The 13,841-nt window shown below is 38.0% G+C and overlaps 2 protein-coding genes across 2 annotated transcripts in view; both read left to right on the top strand.

The window, feature by feature from the left end:
• Positions 1–2,976: 2,976 nt before the first annotated feature.
• LOC116254162 (calreticulin-like) lies at positions 2,977–8,131 on the top strand. Its single transcript, XM_031629331.2, has 14 exons — positions 2,977–3,143; positions 4,571–4,678; positions 4,757–4,949; positions 5,066–5,324; positions 5,399–5,455; positions 5,616–5,663; positions 5,819–5,905; positions 5,998–6,055; positions 6,170–6,237; positions 6,485–6,580; positions 6,688–6,735; positions 7,382–7,414; positions 7,497–7,562; positions 7,857–8,131. The coding sequence occupies exons 1-14, from the start codon at positions 3,047–3,049 to the stop codon at positions 7,866–7,868; spliced, it is 1,230 nt and encodes a 409-aa protein (XP_031485191.1). The 5' UTR covers positions 2,977–3,046; the 3' UTR covers positions 7,869–8,131.
• Positions 8,132–9,402: 1,271 nt separating this feature from the next.
• LOC116254161 (DNA mismatch repair protein MSH6) overlaps positions 9,403–13,841 on the top strand; it is a 34,347-nt gene continuing 29,908 nt past the window's right edge. The window contains exons 1-8 of the mRNA XM_031629330.2: positions 9,403–10,364; positions 10,872–10,968; positions 11,879–11,981; positions 12,062–12,115; positions 12,200–12,274; positions 12,766–12,834; positions 13,015–13,098; positions 13,215–13,415. Of these exons, the coding sequence (XP_031485190.1) occupies positions 9,545–10,364; positions 10,872–10,968; positions 11,879–11,981; positions 12,062–12,115; positions 12,200–12,274; positions 12,766–12,834; positions 13,015–13,098; positions 13,215–13,415 (1,503 nt within the window). The 5' untranslated portion in view covers positions 9,403–9,544. The remainder of the gene's footprint in view (positions 10,365–10,871; positions 10,969–11,878; positions 11,982–12,061; positions 12,116–12,199; positions 12,275–12,765; positions 12,835–13,014; positions 13,099–13,214; positions 13,416–13,841) is intronic.

Genomic DNA, 13,841 nt, shown 5'->3' with positions numbered 1-13,841 from the left:
TCATCTAGATGCTCTGGCGTCACACATGCGAATGGAGGGGGTTGTTTTTTCTCTTTTTTCATTCAATTTTTTATTTTTTATTTTTTTTGACAATGACTCTTTATACCACAAAATTGATGGATTTCAAAAAGAGACTCGTTCTCCAGTCATTGGATGCATTGGCCCTATGCATGCAACCCAATCAGGGGCGAGTTAGGAGGACACATGGGCTCTGGCCTCACCTCAAATTTTTTTTAATTTACAAGTAAATATTAGAAAATTTTACTTGTCATATATACAAAATTTGAAAAATGATATTTTAGTTTGTGTGAATATTTAGAAACTTTAATTTGACCCTTCTCATAAAATTTTTTTGGCTCCGCTTCGACCCAATTCATTGCATCTATTCATATGTGCAAGAGGCTCACATGTGCAAGAGGTTGAAATATTCAAAAAGTCTCAGTATATATATATATATATATATATATATATATATATATATATATATATATATATATATATATATATATATATATATATATATATATATATATATATATATATATATATTATATATATATATATATATATATATATATATATATATATAATAATAATAATATTATTATTATTATTATTATGAGTGCATGCTTATAACCGCACATGTTTTTTTTATTTGACTTTAGGGGCATAATAATTTAATTATTTTAATGAAAAAGATATGTTCAGTGAAATTTCATACTTAAATACATAAAATTTTATAAAAACATTATTTTTAAAAAATGAACTTAATCGGTAAATGTGCATTGCTGTTGTTGTTCGTAAAAAAGAGGAGGATAGGTAAATGACAAATAGAGCTGTGAAAGAATAATATTTTATGAATGCTAAATTTGTGAACATTAAAATAAGACGTTCAAAATTATCTTCTAACAAGTAAACTACCACTTGGACTTTATTTTTAAATAATAACACTTCATTTAATAAAATTATTTTAAATCATTAACTAGTTTAATTGAATGATCCATAAATAAGAAGCGATGGAATTAACTTCGGGACATTATTTATTCCAAATTGTGGTTCATCATTGAAGCAGAGCGGGTCCGTCGGGTATTATTTGGATCGGACCCGTCGAATTTTAGATCCGGTTCAAGGGCCCACCTACTCCCAACAGAAAAAAGAACACTCTAGAACGAGGGGTTTTCAAGGGCAGTTTCGACCTCGGTGGAATTTATTATTCCTGAAAACCCAGCAGTGGTCGTTGCCGTTCCAGGAAAACTTCCGGGAGATCCGTCCGGCTTTTTGCTTAGAGAAAATTTCGCTTAAGCCCCCCATGTTTTGCCATAATGAATAAGAAGACCGTCCATTTTTGCATTTCATGCACCCATTGAGTTAAGACCGGAGCATCGCCACAGCAACAACTAAAATAAAAAATATTTGTTTAAATGTAAAATAAAAAAATAAATATATTTTTAATGATAAATATATGTTATTATTAAATAAATTAATAAAAATTATTAATAAGGCCGAATCGAACCCTATCGAGCCGAACTGGGTCAACTTTTTTGAGCCCGGGCTTCGGCCCGTTGCCCAGGCTTAATTGACCATGCTTCCAAAGTTATTGAAATAATTTCTAAAGATGATAACATTTAATTTGTACAAAAAAATGCACAAAATATATACAATATAAACAAATTTTGTTTTTATACATTAATATATGTATGAAATAGGTCATATGTATATTAGGTATGTGTAGCTAATCCTTTTAAATGTGTACCCTTGTTCATACTTTATTCATTTGCACGAGAGGCTCAAAATAAAGAGACCAAACTGCTCAATCGGGTTATTATTAGGCAAAAAACAAGCTTTGATTCAAGAGAGTATTTTGGGACACACTTTTTTTCCCATAAATTTTAGATTCAGTATGATATTTAGTCCTTGGCTTGTGGGTTTTGTTGATGTTTGTTTCTTTTCATGACAACTAAACATGTGATTCCAAATCAACATTTCGTCCTTAAACGCCTCTTGTTTAAGCTTTGAGTTGAAAGGGGGAAGGGGTTCGAATTCATATCCTCTGTATAATAAATGCACTCTTAGAAGTAGTTTGACAACATTAACATATCGTTATTGTCCAATGAATATATCCGAATGAAACAGGGAAAATTCAATAAACAATGTGCCATAATATTCAATTAATTTGTATAATTTGCGAGGCAGATTCATCTGATAGTAATAGTTTGTTTATGTTGCCAAATAATTCCTTAATTATGTTGTTTTACTATAAAATCATTGATCAATCTTCTGTATATATAACCCTTTTGTTTGATCAGGTCAACAAGCTAAATATTGTCAAGCAATTATGTTTCATGATCACTGAAAATCATATTGAGGAGTCTACCAACAATGGTTCTCCTCATTTCTAGCTCAAACAGATGTTAAATAGAGCATTTCAATCAAAAGCCTGTTGCAAAAAAAAAAAAAAAAAGTAAGTTTTTATAAATTACATTTGTTGGAAAACATTGTAAGTAAGAATAAAAATAGTTCCCACATTTAAATTCAAATCGGATGTTTAACTCGAGTAAAGCGACAATAAGAAAGGGAAGCATTGTTTTGGTAGCGATCCGCAAAAGTACAGCCGTAACTGAAAAAGTTAAGAAATTGAAGGTCGTCACCAAGATTATCTTTAAATGCCAAGGACCTAAGAAGAAAATATCCTCGTATATCCGAAAGGGGAAGGGGGCAAAGTCGTAAATTTCACTGAATACATGGGCCTTTAACAATATCATGCTCTTCACATTTTCAATAGTCGAATTTTACCCACAGAATATTCCGCATTATTCTGGAGATTAGACGTTGAAGCATCGCGTCATTGTCCGGAGTGAAAGGGGCATAATGGAAAACAAGGCAGTCGCTTTTTTTTTTACGGACGCGAAAATTTTATGCAAAAGAGTTTACTGCGTCGAAATACCACCAAAGCTCCGCGCCTACAAATCCTCACTTGGATCTGCGACTCTTCTCTCGGTTCACTCTTTTGTTGCTCATTTCCTCTCTCCTCTGGCGTCCCCGTCCAATGGCGACGGCGTTAGGGTTTCGATCTCTGGTTTTCATCGCTCTAGTTAGCCTCTCGATCGTCTCCGCCGAGGTTTTTTTCGAGGAGCGTTTCGATGGTACTCCCTCTTTCTGTCTCCCTCTTTCTCTGATGGCCTCTAGGGAACTCGTTCCGGGTGATCTTCGTTATTTACTTCGTTTTGAGTGAAGATCTTGAACTAAGAAGCTAGATCTACCTGGTTATTCTATTCGACCGGACTTTCGTTAGTAGTCATCTCCTCGGCATGTCATTTTTCTGAACTTGTTTTGCGCAAAATGGCGCAATCGGACAGTTTCCTGGGTTGATTATCGCGTAGCATGTTGTTTCGCGTTGGGATCTGCTTAGTTTCAGGATTGGATCGGTAATTTAGTTTCGGAGTTTGAGGTCGCTGGATGGATCAACTGATGTTTATGGGAAATCTTAGAGGATAATGACTCCATTTGGTCTTCGTCTTAATCTGATCTGCTTTTGCAAGCGTTAATTTCGAACCGGGAAGCATATTTAATGCATGAGGTCGTAGATTCGCGAACTTGTTATCATTTGGATAATAATATTGAGTTCGAGTAAGTGGTAGCGTTGTGGCTTTTTTGTAAGGTTTTGTTTATCGAACTCGAGTTCCATTTGAAGCATCCTTTATTTCCTTTCGTGTCACCCCATTTGCACTCTGGGTATTGTGTTTCGATATTTGGAAGTTAGAGAGAATTCTCAGGTTAACATTAACGCCTACGCGTTTCAGATTAGTTTGTTGGCGATATGAATAGCTTTCCATTTTTGGTCGGAGTAGTTTTCACTTGGATGCATGTACTGTTATGGTTGGGTTTTAAGTTGCATGATGCGAAATTTTGGGGGCGTCATCTCTTTGTTGATTTAACTTTTAGGTTTTATATGCTGTACTGATCTGGCATGCACACTTTGGTGTTTTAAGTTTTTCATAGGGAGGGATTTGTTGATTTGAACCTTTTTGTGTTTAATTTCGTACGTGTAGTCTATTCTGATTTAGTTGTGATTATATGTACTTTTCTATGAAATAGAACTTAAATTGAGGTGTGTTATATTATATTAGGAATTATATCCATTTTTCTTATACCTTTTTGAATAAATGGCGTTCTGAATTGCCTTGTCTTCTTATCTACATTATCCACTATGATCTCTGGAGAAATGATTCAGTTTATACAATTTCAGATGCCCGTAAAATGCACACGTGCACACACTCGGTGTTATTAAACCACATGCATATATGCATGGATCTATTGATTCCATATGCTTGAGTAGTAACATGCTATATATTATGGGTTTAACGGCTAAAATTTATAAAGAGGAACTGCATTTGATTATATGAGAAATGACTTTGTATACATGCATATGCTGATTCCTCCCACGAACTGTTTTTTCCCTGTTTGATAAATCGTGGTTTTGCTTTACCATATAGATGTGAAATATTTGTTTGTAACTGCCAAAATTACTGTTCATACTTTAAGCAATACTTTTGATCTTCATGTCGTGTAGATGGATGGGAAAAACGATGGGTTAAATCAGACTGGAAGAAAGACGAGAACATGGCTGGTGAATGGAATTACACATCCGGGAAGTGGAGTGGAGACCCAAATGACAAAGGTACAACTGCTTGTGATGTTCAGTTTTAACTGATAAATCATTCCTTGCGGTATATGAACCTTTTCACCTTGTTTCCAGGTATCCAGACAAGTGAAGACTACAGATTCTTCGCTATTTCTGCTGAGATACCTGAGTTCAGCAACAAGGACAAAACTTTAGTTTTCCAATTCTCTGTTAAGCATGAGCAGAAACTTGACTGTGGTGGTGGATACATGAAGCTGCTCAGCGGTGAGGTTGATCAGAAGAAATTTGGTGGCGAGACACCTTACAGGTGACAACAGCATCCATAAATTCTATTGTTAATTCATCTTTCTAATCCCCCCCCCCCCCCCTCCCTAGTTGTCTCTAAGCGTTTAACTGATAACATTTGTTTTGCTACATGTGCAGCATCATGTTTGGCCCTGACATCTGTGGCTATTCTACCAAGAAGGTTCATGCAATTCTTACACGTAATGGAAAAAACCATCTTATCAAAAAGGACATCCCGTGTGAGACTGACCAGTTGAGTCACGTTTATACTTTCATCATTCGGCCTGATGCTACATACAGTGTCCTAATTGACAACAATGAGAAGCAAACCGGTAGCCTGTACGCCGATTGGGATATCCTTCCACCAAAGAAAATCAAGGACCCTGAAGCAAAAAAGGTAAGTAGATCTGCTTTTATCCTTTTTTTACCATATTTAGAGTTGGATTCCTATAATTTCTCTGCTCTTTGCAGCCTGAGGACTGGGATGATAAGGAATATATTCCAGATCCTGAAGATAAGAAACCTGAGGTATGATGCTCTTAGAGTTTAATGTGGAGAAGCCACTTTTTTTTTCATAGATAGATTTTATTTCTTGTTTCATTTATTGTATCATGTTTTCTGATGTTGCCATTTGTCATGTATCTTGGTCTTCATTCCGCATAACTAATTATATTTCCTACTTATGAAGGGGTATGATGACATCCCCAAGGAGATCCCAGATCCTGATGCCAAAAAGGTAGAGCTTTTTGTTACTTCTAGTTAATCTATACCTTGCGAGTTTGGGTGTGGAAAAGCTTCTATTTGAACATCAGGCAGCAGTTAGCTTTCATTTCTAGTAATTGATTTTGTCCTTTATTTTGTTCATTTCTGACTTCTTTTGCTCTGCTGTAGCCGGAAGACTGGGATGACGAGGAGGATGGTGAATGGACTGCCCCGACTATTCCAAACCCTGAATACAAGGGACCATGGAAGCCCAAGGTATGTATAAAAATTCTAGTGACAAACTTAAATATCAGCAGAGCTATTACTTGTGAGCACCAGAGAATTTAAAGTTGTTCTGCTGCTGACAGAAAATCAAGAACCCTAACTACAAGGGGAAGTGGAAGGCACCAATGATTGACAATCCTGGTCTGTTCTTTTGCCTGTTTGTTCTCTATTCCTTTAGATTGCTCCTATTGCGGTTTCACTCAAGTGTGATGTTATTGATTTTTTCTGCTAATCTATCTTATTCTTGCTTGCCAGACTTCAAGGATGATCCGGACATCTATGTGTTTCCCAACTTGAAATATGTTGCGATTGAGTTGTGGCAGGTCAGTTGTGGTCTGAGAAACACTAGAGTTTCAAACGTCTATTGTGCAGTGAAGCTCTTTGATTCTTTCCTATTTCCTAATCATCTTCCACAATATGGTGGAGATGAGGTGTTGCTGCATATTATGTGTTTGACCCTGGAAGTGTTGCTGCATATTATGCTCTAGTTTGTGTATCTGTTATCAGTCTGCACCTAAGGGCAACAAATGTAATGATAGACTGATAAAGCGGTTAATGTCCTGATGTCAGGTCAAATCAGGAACCCTGTTCGATAATGTATTGGTTACTGACGATCCTGAATATGCATTGAAGTTTGCTGAGGAGACATGGGGAAAGCTAAAGGATGTACGACTCTCTCTTCAGTGCTGTTGTGTTTCTGTCATATTTTCTTTGGTTTGTTGTGCCGTTGACTCGTTTGTATTATGCTTATGCACTGTAATTCATATGTCTAGGGTGAGAAAGCTGCATTCGATGAGGCAGAGAAGAGGCGGGAAGCAGAGGTATTGCAACCACTTTCTAACTTTGTTGTTCCTGGTTCCTGTCATTACTTTGGTCCTGGACCTGGGTGCTTGTCAGTTTATTTGGTCTACTTGCTCTTTGTTGTGCACATCTAATTCCAATTTGAAGTGAGACGTTAAGGAGAAATTTCTTTCAGGCTAAGCAATAAGGAGAAAGTTCAGAAGCAAGTAGTTGCTAAAAAATTGTTTATTTATAGTTTAGAAGTCAAAACCTATAGTTGTTTCTGAAAATCCTGACCATAGGGATCAAACATAGAACGCTGCTCTGGGATCAGTTTTTTTAATGTATATATAGGGTTCTACAGTGTTTGGCATTTTGCTGATACAAATATTCTGCCCTTCTCTGTTGTATAAAATCCTTCTTTCCTTTTTCAAATGTTATGCATCATATCGAAGTAGTTGATGGAAAAATTATATTTGTAGACATGAGTTAAGCTTTTTATGTGTTGCTTGAAACTTAGGACAACATATGCTGAGAGAAACATGAGAACTTAAAAAGTTCTGGATGCCGCTTTGCACCTTGCCCTTCTCCCAGCAAGACTATATTCAATAGGCATCAGTTTTTTTTCTGCCGTCCAACCATGCTTGCATGCTTCTTATTCTGTTTCATTTTTTTAAACTGTTGCAGGAATCAGCAGCTGAGCCCGGTGAATCTTCTGACGTGAGTCTCTTATTTTGAAAGTGACTTTTGGTAATGTGTTTTGCGTGTTAAAGTTTATGATCTCACATTCTTGTTGTGACAGGACGAGAAAGAAGAGGCGGATGAGCCTGATGAAGCTGACATTGAGGAGCCAGAGGATGACAAACATGTAAAATATTTTGCCCTAATTTCTTCTTAGATTCTTAGTTCCTCTACAATTTTGGATGGTGAGATTATGCCTTGCCATCATTTGCCAAATGGGATTTGGCCAAGTCTACCTTGAGTTGGCTCTCATAACCATTTCAGACGTGGTATGGTGTGATCATCCATTACCACAATGGATTGTGTAGATCTCTACATCTTTGTTGATCTGCTTACCAGCCCTTTTTCTTTTTGGTTTTTCCTGGCATGTTTTATTTAAGATATTCCTCATTTTATGTTTGTCTGTTTTTTAAATTTTCAGGACGAACTATAGAGCCACCGGCAGCGGCACCTGCTTTTGACATTGGCAGTTACTCATTTTTTCTTTTCCTAATCGTAGAAGAACCCAATCATATTTTGGTAGATTCGAGAAACTTTTCTTTAGAGCTTTTTTAGCTTATGTGAGCCCCAAGAAAAAAATGGTTGCACAAACTTTGAATTTGTAAGACTGATGAGGCCGCAGGCCCTCTTTTTTGGTTCCCATTTCAAGAGAGAAAATTGGAAAGAAATAAGTAATCGTTCCTTCTCTCTTTCTCATTCGATGCTGTTTTCCCTAATTTGAAGTTCAATCTCAGGCTTGTTGCATATGATTTCTTCGTGGAGCCAACTTCATTCTTTGTTTGTTGTCCGAGGAAATGTATTTGGCTGGACTTATCCCAAGTTGTCCCAGTCAAAACGCTACTTAAAGAAGGTGGTGTGGACATGTCAGTCGGAACTATTGTTTTTCTATTAGTAGAACAGTACCGTCAGTCGCTGTATCAGATTCTCGGAACAATAAACTGTCATTGTGAATGTTTTTTTTTTAAATATTCTCACTTAGGCCCAGACGCAACCCGACCCTGGAACGAGAAGTGTTGAACTGGTACAAGTGGGTTTGGAATTTTTTTCAATTATTTTGTTGGATCTTTTTCAATTTCCTCTTTAGAAGCGTCGTGTCGGTGAGGATGAAAATTGTTGCACTCTGTCTATCAAGAGGATGAAAAATTCGATGCTCCCTATCTCCCTTTATGACGTGAACTTTCATTAAACAACAGAAGGGGCTCTATTCTCCCGGCAGTTCATGCGATTGTCAAATTCATATGGAATAGGCGAGATTCCCATTAGCCAGTTAAAAGGGCCTCCAATCCGATATGCCAAAAGACCCGATGGACTCATGTCCTGGACAGTAAAGGTGCTACGACTTCTTGCCTATAAAAGAGATAGGAACCGAAACTTGAACTGATATTAAAGACGCTAGGGCCTCGCGGTCGAAATGAGAGTTTGTAAAGTCAGGTGAGGCTTGTTGTGTCCACTTCATCCTGATCTGCCCCCAAGCCTGCATCTTCATCGATTTGGAAACACAAAATGTATTAGGAAGTGGAAATTATACTTAGAACATTGAGGTGAAGTTAGAAATTTTTTGTTGCAGGAGCTGAATTATAGTTAAAAATAATTATACAGTTTTAAAACATTGAGAAGGAGGGGGAGGGGCATTATGACCCTTGCTGCCCTCCGCCTCTGATTGAACATAAATTTTGAATTTTTTTTCCTCAGCTACAAGAATAGTTGTTGGGGGCCTTGATGGTTTGGAAATCTAGAATTGAAAATATATTTTTAAAAATGTATCATTTAAAATTTTGAATTTTTTTTCCTCAGCTAACACGTTCCTGACCATCAAACACTACCCAAGTTTTCAAAACTTTAACCACATTTTAATGGATCCAGTACCAAGACACGTGCTTCAGATCCGTAACCGTGCATCAGGTGATCACGTTTGGATCTGGATCTTGAAGCTATTGCACTCACAATTTCGTTTCCGCCGACGTCTACAGGACATTCCGCCTCTCCCTCTCCCTCTCTCCCGCCAAACCATCGAACTCCGAGCCATGGCGGGAAATCTGTCTCTCTTGAAATCGTGACGGCGAAGTCTCTCCTTGCCTCTATCTCTCTTTCTCTCTCCTTGGTTCATCCATGGCACCTCCTCGGCGTCTCAGCAATGGTGCGACGCCGACCGCGACGAAGCAACGCTCCATCACCTCCTTCTTTTCCGCTGGAAGCAAGGCTGTTAACAGAACTCCCGCCCCATCTGCTAGCCCTAAACCGTCTCTTGTCATTCCTTCTCCTCCCCAGACGACCTCCCCCGAGCCTTCTTCTTCTCTCAAGACCCCTCCGCCGTCCAAACCCTCGTCCGTGGAGCCATCCCCGTCGTCGTCCCGCCACGGGGAGGGCGTCATCGGATGGAGGATTAGGGTCTTCTGGCCGCTCGATGATCAGTCGTACGAGGGTCACGTCAAGTCGTTTGATGCTTCGACCGGAAAGCATTTGATTCAGTACGACGATGGCGAGGAGGAGACGTTGGATCTTGAGAAGGAGAGGTTCCAATGGGCGGAGGTGACTCCCTTGCGGAGTTTCCGCCGGCTGCGGAGGATCTCGAGCGGAGACGGCAGCTACAATGGAGATTCTTTGGCCAAAAGGATCGAGGATGAGATAAGCGAAGAGGGGAAGGAGGAGGGTGGTGGTGGTGATGGGGACAACTCGGAGGACGAGGACTGGGAGAAGGATGGGAGCGGTGAAGACGAGGGGGGCGATAGTGTGGAGGGATCGGAAGGAGGAAGTGCGGGGTCGAGGAAGCGGAAGAATGCTGGTAGTATAAGGTCAGGCAGCGATAGTAGTGTGACGCAGAAGAAGAGGGTTCGGATGGTTGGTTTGAAGGATGAAGGAAAACGCCTGAGATTCGATGTTGGTGAGGTTTCGCCAAGGGAAAAAGGGAAGAGTGACATCGCTGGATTGAGTAAGTCCCTTCTGGTTTTTCTTCTTTTTATTCTTTATTGCTTTTTGAATGCTTGGCGTGAGAAATAAATGAGAAGCTGTGGAGTTCTCCAGTACGTATGCGTGTTGATATGGTCATAGTGGAAGAGGTCTGGCAATTTCTTCCTTGAGTTTGGTCGTTAAAATGCAGAATGTTTTTCCTCGTTCCCGATTGATACTGCATTGCATATTTGACTCCATGATTTCGATCCGAAATTAATTTTCTGCCATATGAGTCCTAGTTTGTTTCTGCCCGGTTGCAGACTTAGTTACTAAGGTTTCATTAATATGGGGTCAGTTCATGGGTAATTTTAGTATTTGGTTCTATGAGTTCAGATCTTGCTTGAGTTATTTAATTTGTCGTATGTCCTAGAAACATGATTGGCTGTAAGGAGTAGTTAGTAGAGCTTTCTGTTCTAGTTTCCTGCACTAGAAGTGATCTAGGTACTGTGTAGTGCTTTGCAATTGAACTGTTCTAAATTTGTTCCAGGGGGTTCTACAGTCAATGGGATCGAGACTGCTCCTGTCAGAGATGTTGCTGAGCGATTTGGGAGGCGTGAGATGGAGAAGTTTGAGTTCCTTGGGAAGTGCGTTTACAATACCTCCTTCCTTTTGCTTTTGAATTGAATTACAACAAGTGAGTTTGGAGCTAAAGGCAATATGTAAAATATATACTATATCACAGTTGTATATAACTGGTACAAACTGATGATATATATTTTCCCTTGTGAGAATACCATTACTGTAACTATGAAGCAAGACTGTAAGTCCCCCTAAAAGGATCTCTTTCCTGTTGCTACTTTATATTTCTTGCTGGCAACCGATGTGTTTCCTATCCTAGAATCATCCAAACCTTGAGCGCACTTTTGCTGTTTGTACGTGAAAAGTGCTGCTGGATCAAATTAAATGAATGTGTCTACCAATATTACAAATCAGATCTTTTACAATCAATCTTAGAGTTGCCGATTTCAGCTTAGTAGCCAGAGTTCGGTTTCTTATGACAACTGAATTGTTTGGAATAAGTTTGCAGAATACTGCATACTAGTTTCTGAGTTATATGTTCCAAAACTCAAAGTTGGGAATGTGACACTGTATTAGAAAAGGCATTCGTCTAGGAGAAAAGATAAGGTGCAAAGCCTCCTCACTGGGACATGCTAAAACCATAGAAAATTTCAAATGTAAAGTGGCATACTTTGAGGAAAATTTGAAGTAGCAACAGTTGATTGTTGTCTTAATCTCTGATATCAAGGAATATTTTAATTTGTGTTTTCCTTTACTACTAGTGATGTACTCATAGAATTCAATTGCCAAATATGTTTGAAGTAATGAAACTGGGCGGGGTACACTTACATTTTAAGTAATGTACTTATAAAGTTCAACTTGCTGTTTTAATTTTAAGTAATGGAACTAAGCCATCAAACAGAAAAGTATTTCAACACTAGTTCACAATTGCAATGTTTATGTATTCTATTGGTCAAATGCTGTTTGTGATTGCAGAGGGCGCAGAGATGCCAATGGGAGAAAGCCTGGAGATGAGTACTATGATCCAAGAACTCTTAAACTACCGAATGATTTTTTGAAGAGCTTGTCTGCTGGTCAGGTATTCACATTTGTACCCTGATCTTGCTATTTTAACCCATCCTATTGTATTTTGTGGTACTATTGTCCTTGTATTTGTAGAGGCAATGGTGGCAGTTCAAGTCCAAACACATGGACAAGGTGTTGTTCTTCAAGGTATCTTATCTTATATACTGTTTGATACTTTGATTATATATTTTTGGAGTAAAATTATCTATGGTTAGCTTGTTTCTGTATCAGATGGGCAAGTTCTATGAGTTGTTTGAAATGGATGCTCATATAGCCTTTAAGGAGCTGGATTTGCAGTACATGAAGGTTTGCATTCTATTATCTTATTGCTTTTTGGTGGGTTTCGTTAGCTAAATTCAAAAGAATGCATAAACTAAAGTTTTAACAATAATAAGAAATTTGCCGTATTTTTTTTTTTTGAAATTTGTTGGAAACACACCTAACTTTTTTTTTCACCATTAATTGAAAAACACGTTTTTTTATCAACTAACCTGTGTGTTTGCAACCCAATTGGAGTTAACCTCTGAATTGGTTTTCTCTCTTCTATAAACTAATCTTAAGCACTTACTATTTGATTTGAGAGTAATTTGCTACCCATTTTAATGGGAGACTTCACAAAAGGAAGCCCATGGTTAAAATTGAAAAGGTCAAGGACATATTTCACTATTTAAAAGTTTTTTTTACCATGGATTGGTCTTGATATTCTTGGGATGCAAATTCTTTACCTGCATATGATCACAGGTTGCTTAAAGATCTCTAGCTAGTTTCAAATGTGAGATATATTCCATGATTTGTAGGGTGAGCAGCCTCACTGTGGATTTCCTGAGAGGAATTTTGCAATGAATGTCGAAAAATTGGCAATGAAGGTAAGCTTCTTAAACAAACATCCTCTTTTTATTTTCTATGCTGCCTCTTGTATTACATTTTGAATGACCTGAAAAATAGTCAAGCACATATTTAAAAGTGTATTAATCTATTCTTGTGAGGTTCAGTTTTGGAGAATTAGGCCATGAATAATCATTGTCTAAAATTCCTTACTAAATCAGGGTTATCGAGTCCTTGTTGTTGAGCAGACTGAAACACCTGATCAGCTTGAGCTGCGTCGGAAAGAGTTGGGTTCCAAAGATAAGGTTAGCCGTTTCACTTGCCCATGAAGATATCAATTATATTTATTCATGTGAGATAGTTTTGCTCTGCGCAGTTGGTGTTATTCATGAATGGCTAACATCTTGCTAAAATTCTGAAGGTTGTGAAACGTGAAATATGTGCCGTGATAACTAAAGGAACATTGGTTGAGGGTGAGATGCTGTCCACCACCAATGCTGATGTGAGTTACTTGATGTCGGTAACTGAAAGCTGTAAGACTACTGAAGGTGGTAAAGATGATGCTGTAACTTTGGGTGTTTGTATAGCTGATGTATCCACTAGCAAGTTTATGCTTGGACAGGTAAACTTGTCCTGCTTTTGTAGTCGTTGTTTCATGGTTCTTTTGTTATAATGTCTAATGAAGTTATCCCTGCCCTGATCTAGTTGGGCTTATCTGTTAATTGGGGTGTCTGAGTTAGGTGTCAAGCTGCAAATGAGTCTTATGACTTGACTAGAGCAAGTCAACAAACGAATCCACTAATCAAACATGGCAAAAGTTAGTCAAACTGTTATTTATTCTACCTTTCTGTATGTGAAATCCCATATCTAATGCATTTGGTTCTGAAGGGAAGGTCTATTTTCATGCATGTCCATCTACATGTTATGTTTCGAAAATTTCCTCATTCTTATAAATATATTACGAAGGATGCTTTACTTTTGGCAAAATAATTGAAACATACTTAAGCTCAAAAAAGTTTCATTTAATCCATGGTAATGTGTTTCTTAA

Source organism: Nymphaea colorata, chromosome 5 (genome assembly GCF_008831285.2).
Source record: "Nymphaea colorata isolate Beijing-Zhang1983 chromosome 5, ASM883128v2, whole genome shotgun sequence".
Classification (NCBI taxonomy): domain Eukaryota; kingdom Viridiplantae; phylum Streptophyta; class Magnoliopsida; order Nymphaeales; family Nymphaeaceae; genus Nymphaea; species Nymphaea colorata.
The sequence above is the reverse complement of the archived record's forward strand: the minus strand, read 5'-3'. Positions and strand labels throughout refer to the sequence as shown.

Coding starts and splice junctions, on each gene's coding strand:
- LOC116254162 (XM_031629331.2), top strand. CDS start 3,047: ATGGCGACGGCGTTAGGGTTTCGATCTCTGGTTTTCATCGCTCTAGTT. Junction 4,679..4,756: donor TGGAGACCCAAATGACAAAG/GTACAACTGCTT, acceptor CCTTGTTTCCAG/GTATCCAGACAAGTGAAGAC. Junction 6,581..6,687: donor CATGGGGAAAGCTAAAGGAT/GTACGACTCTCT, acceptor TCATATGTCTAG/GGTGAGAAAGCTGCATTCGA.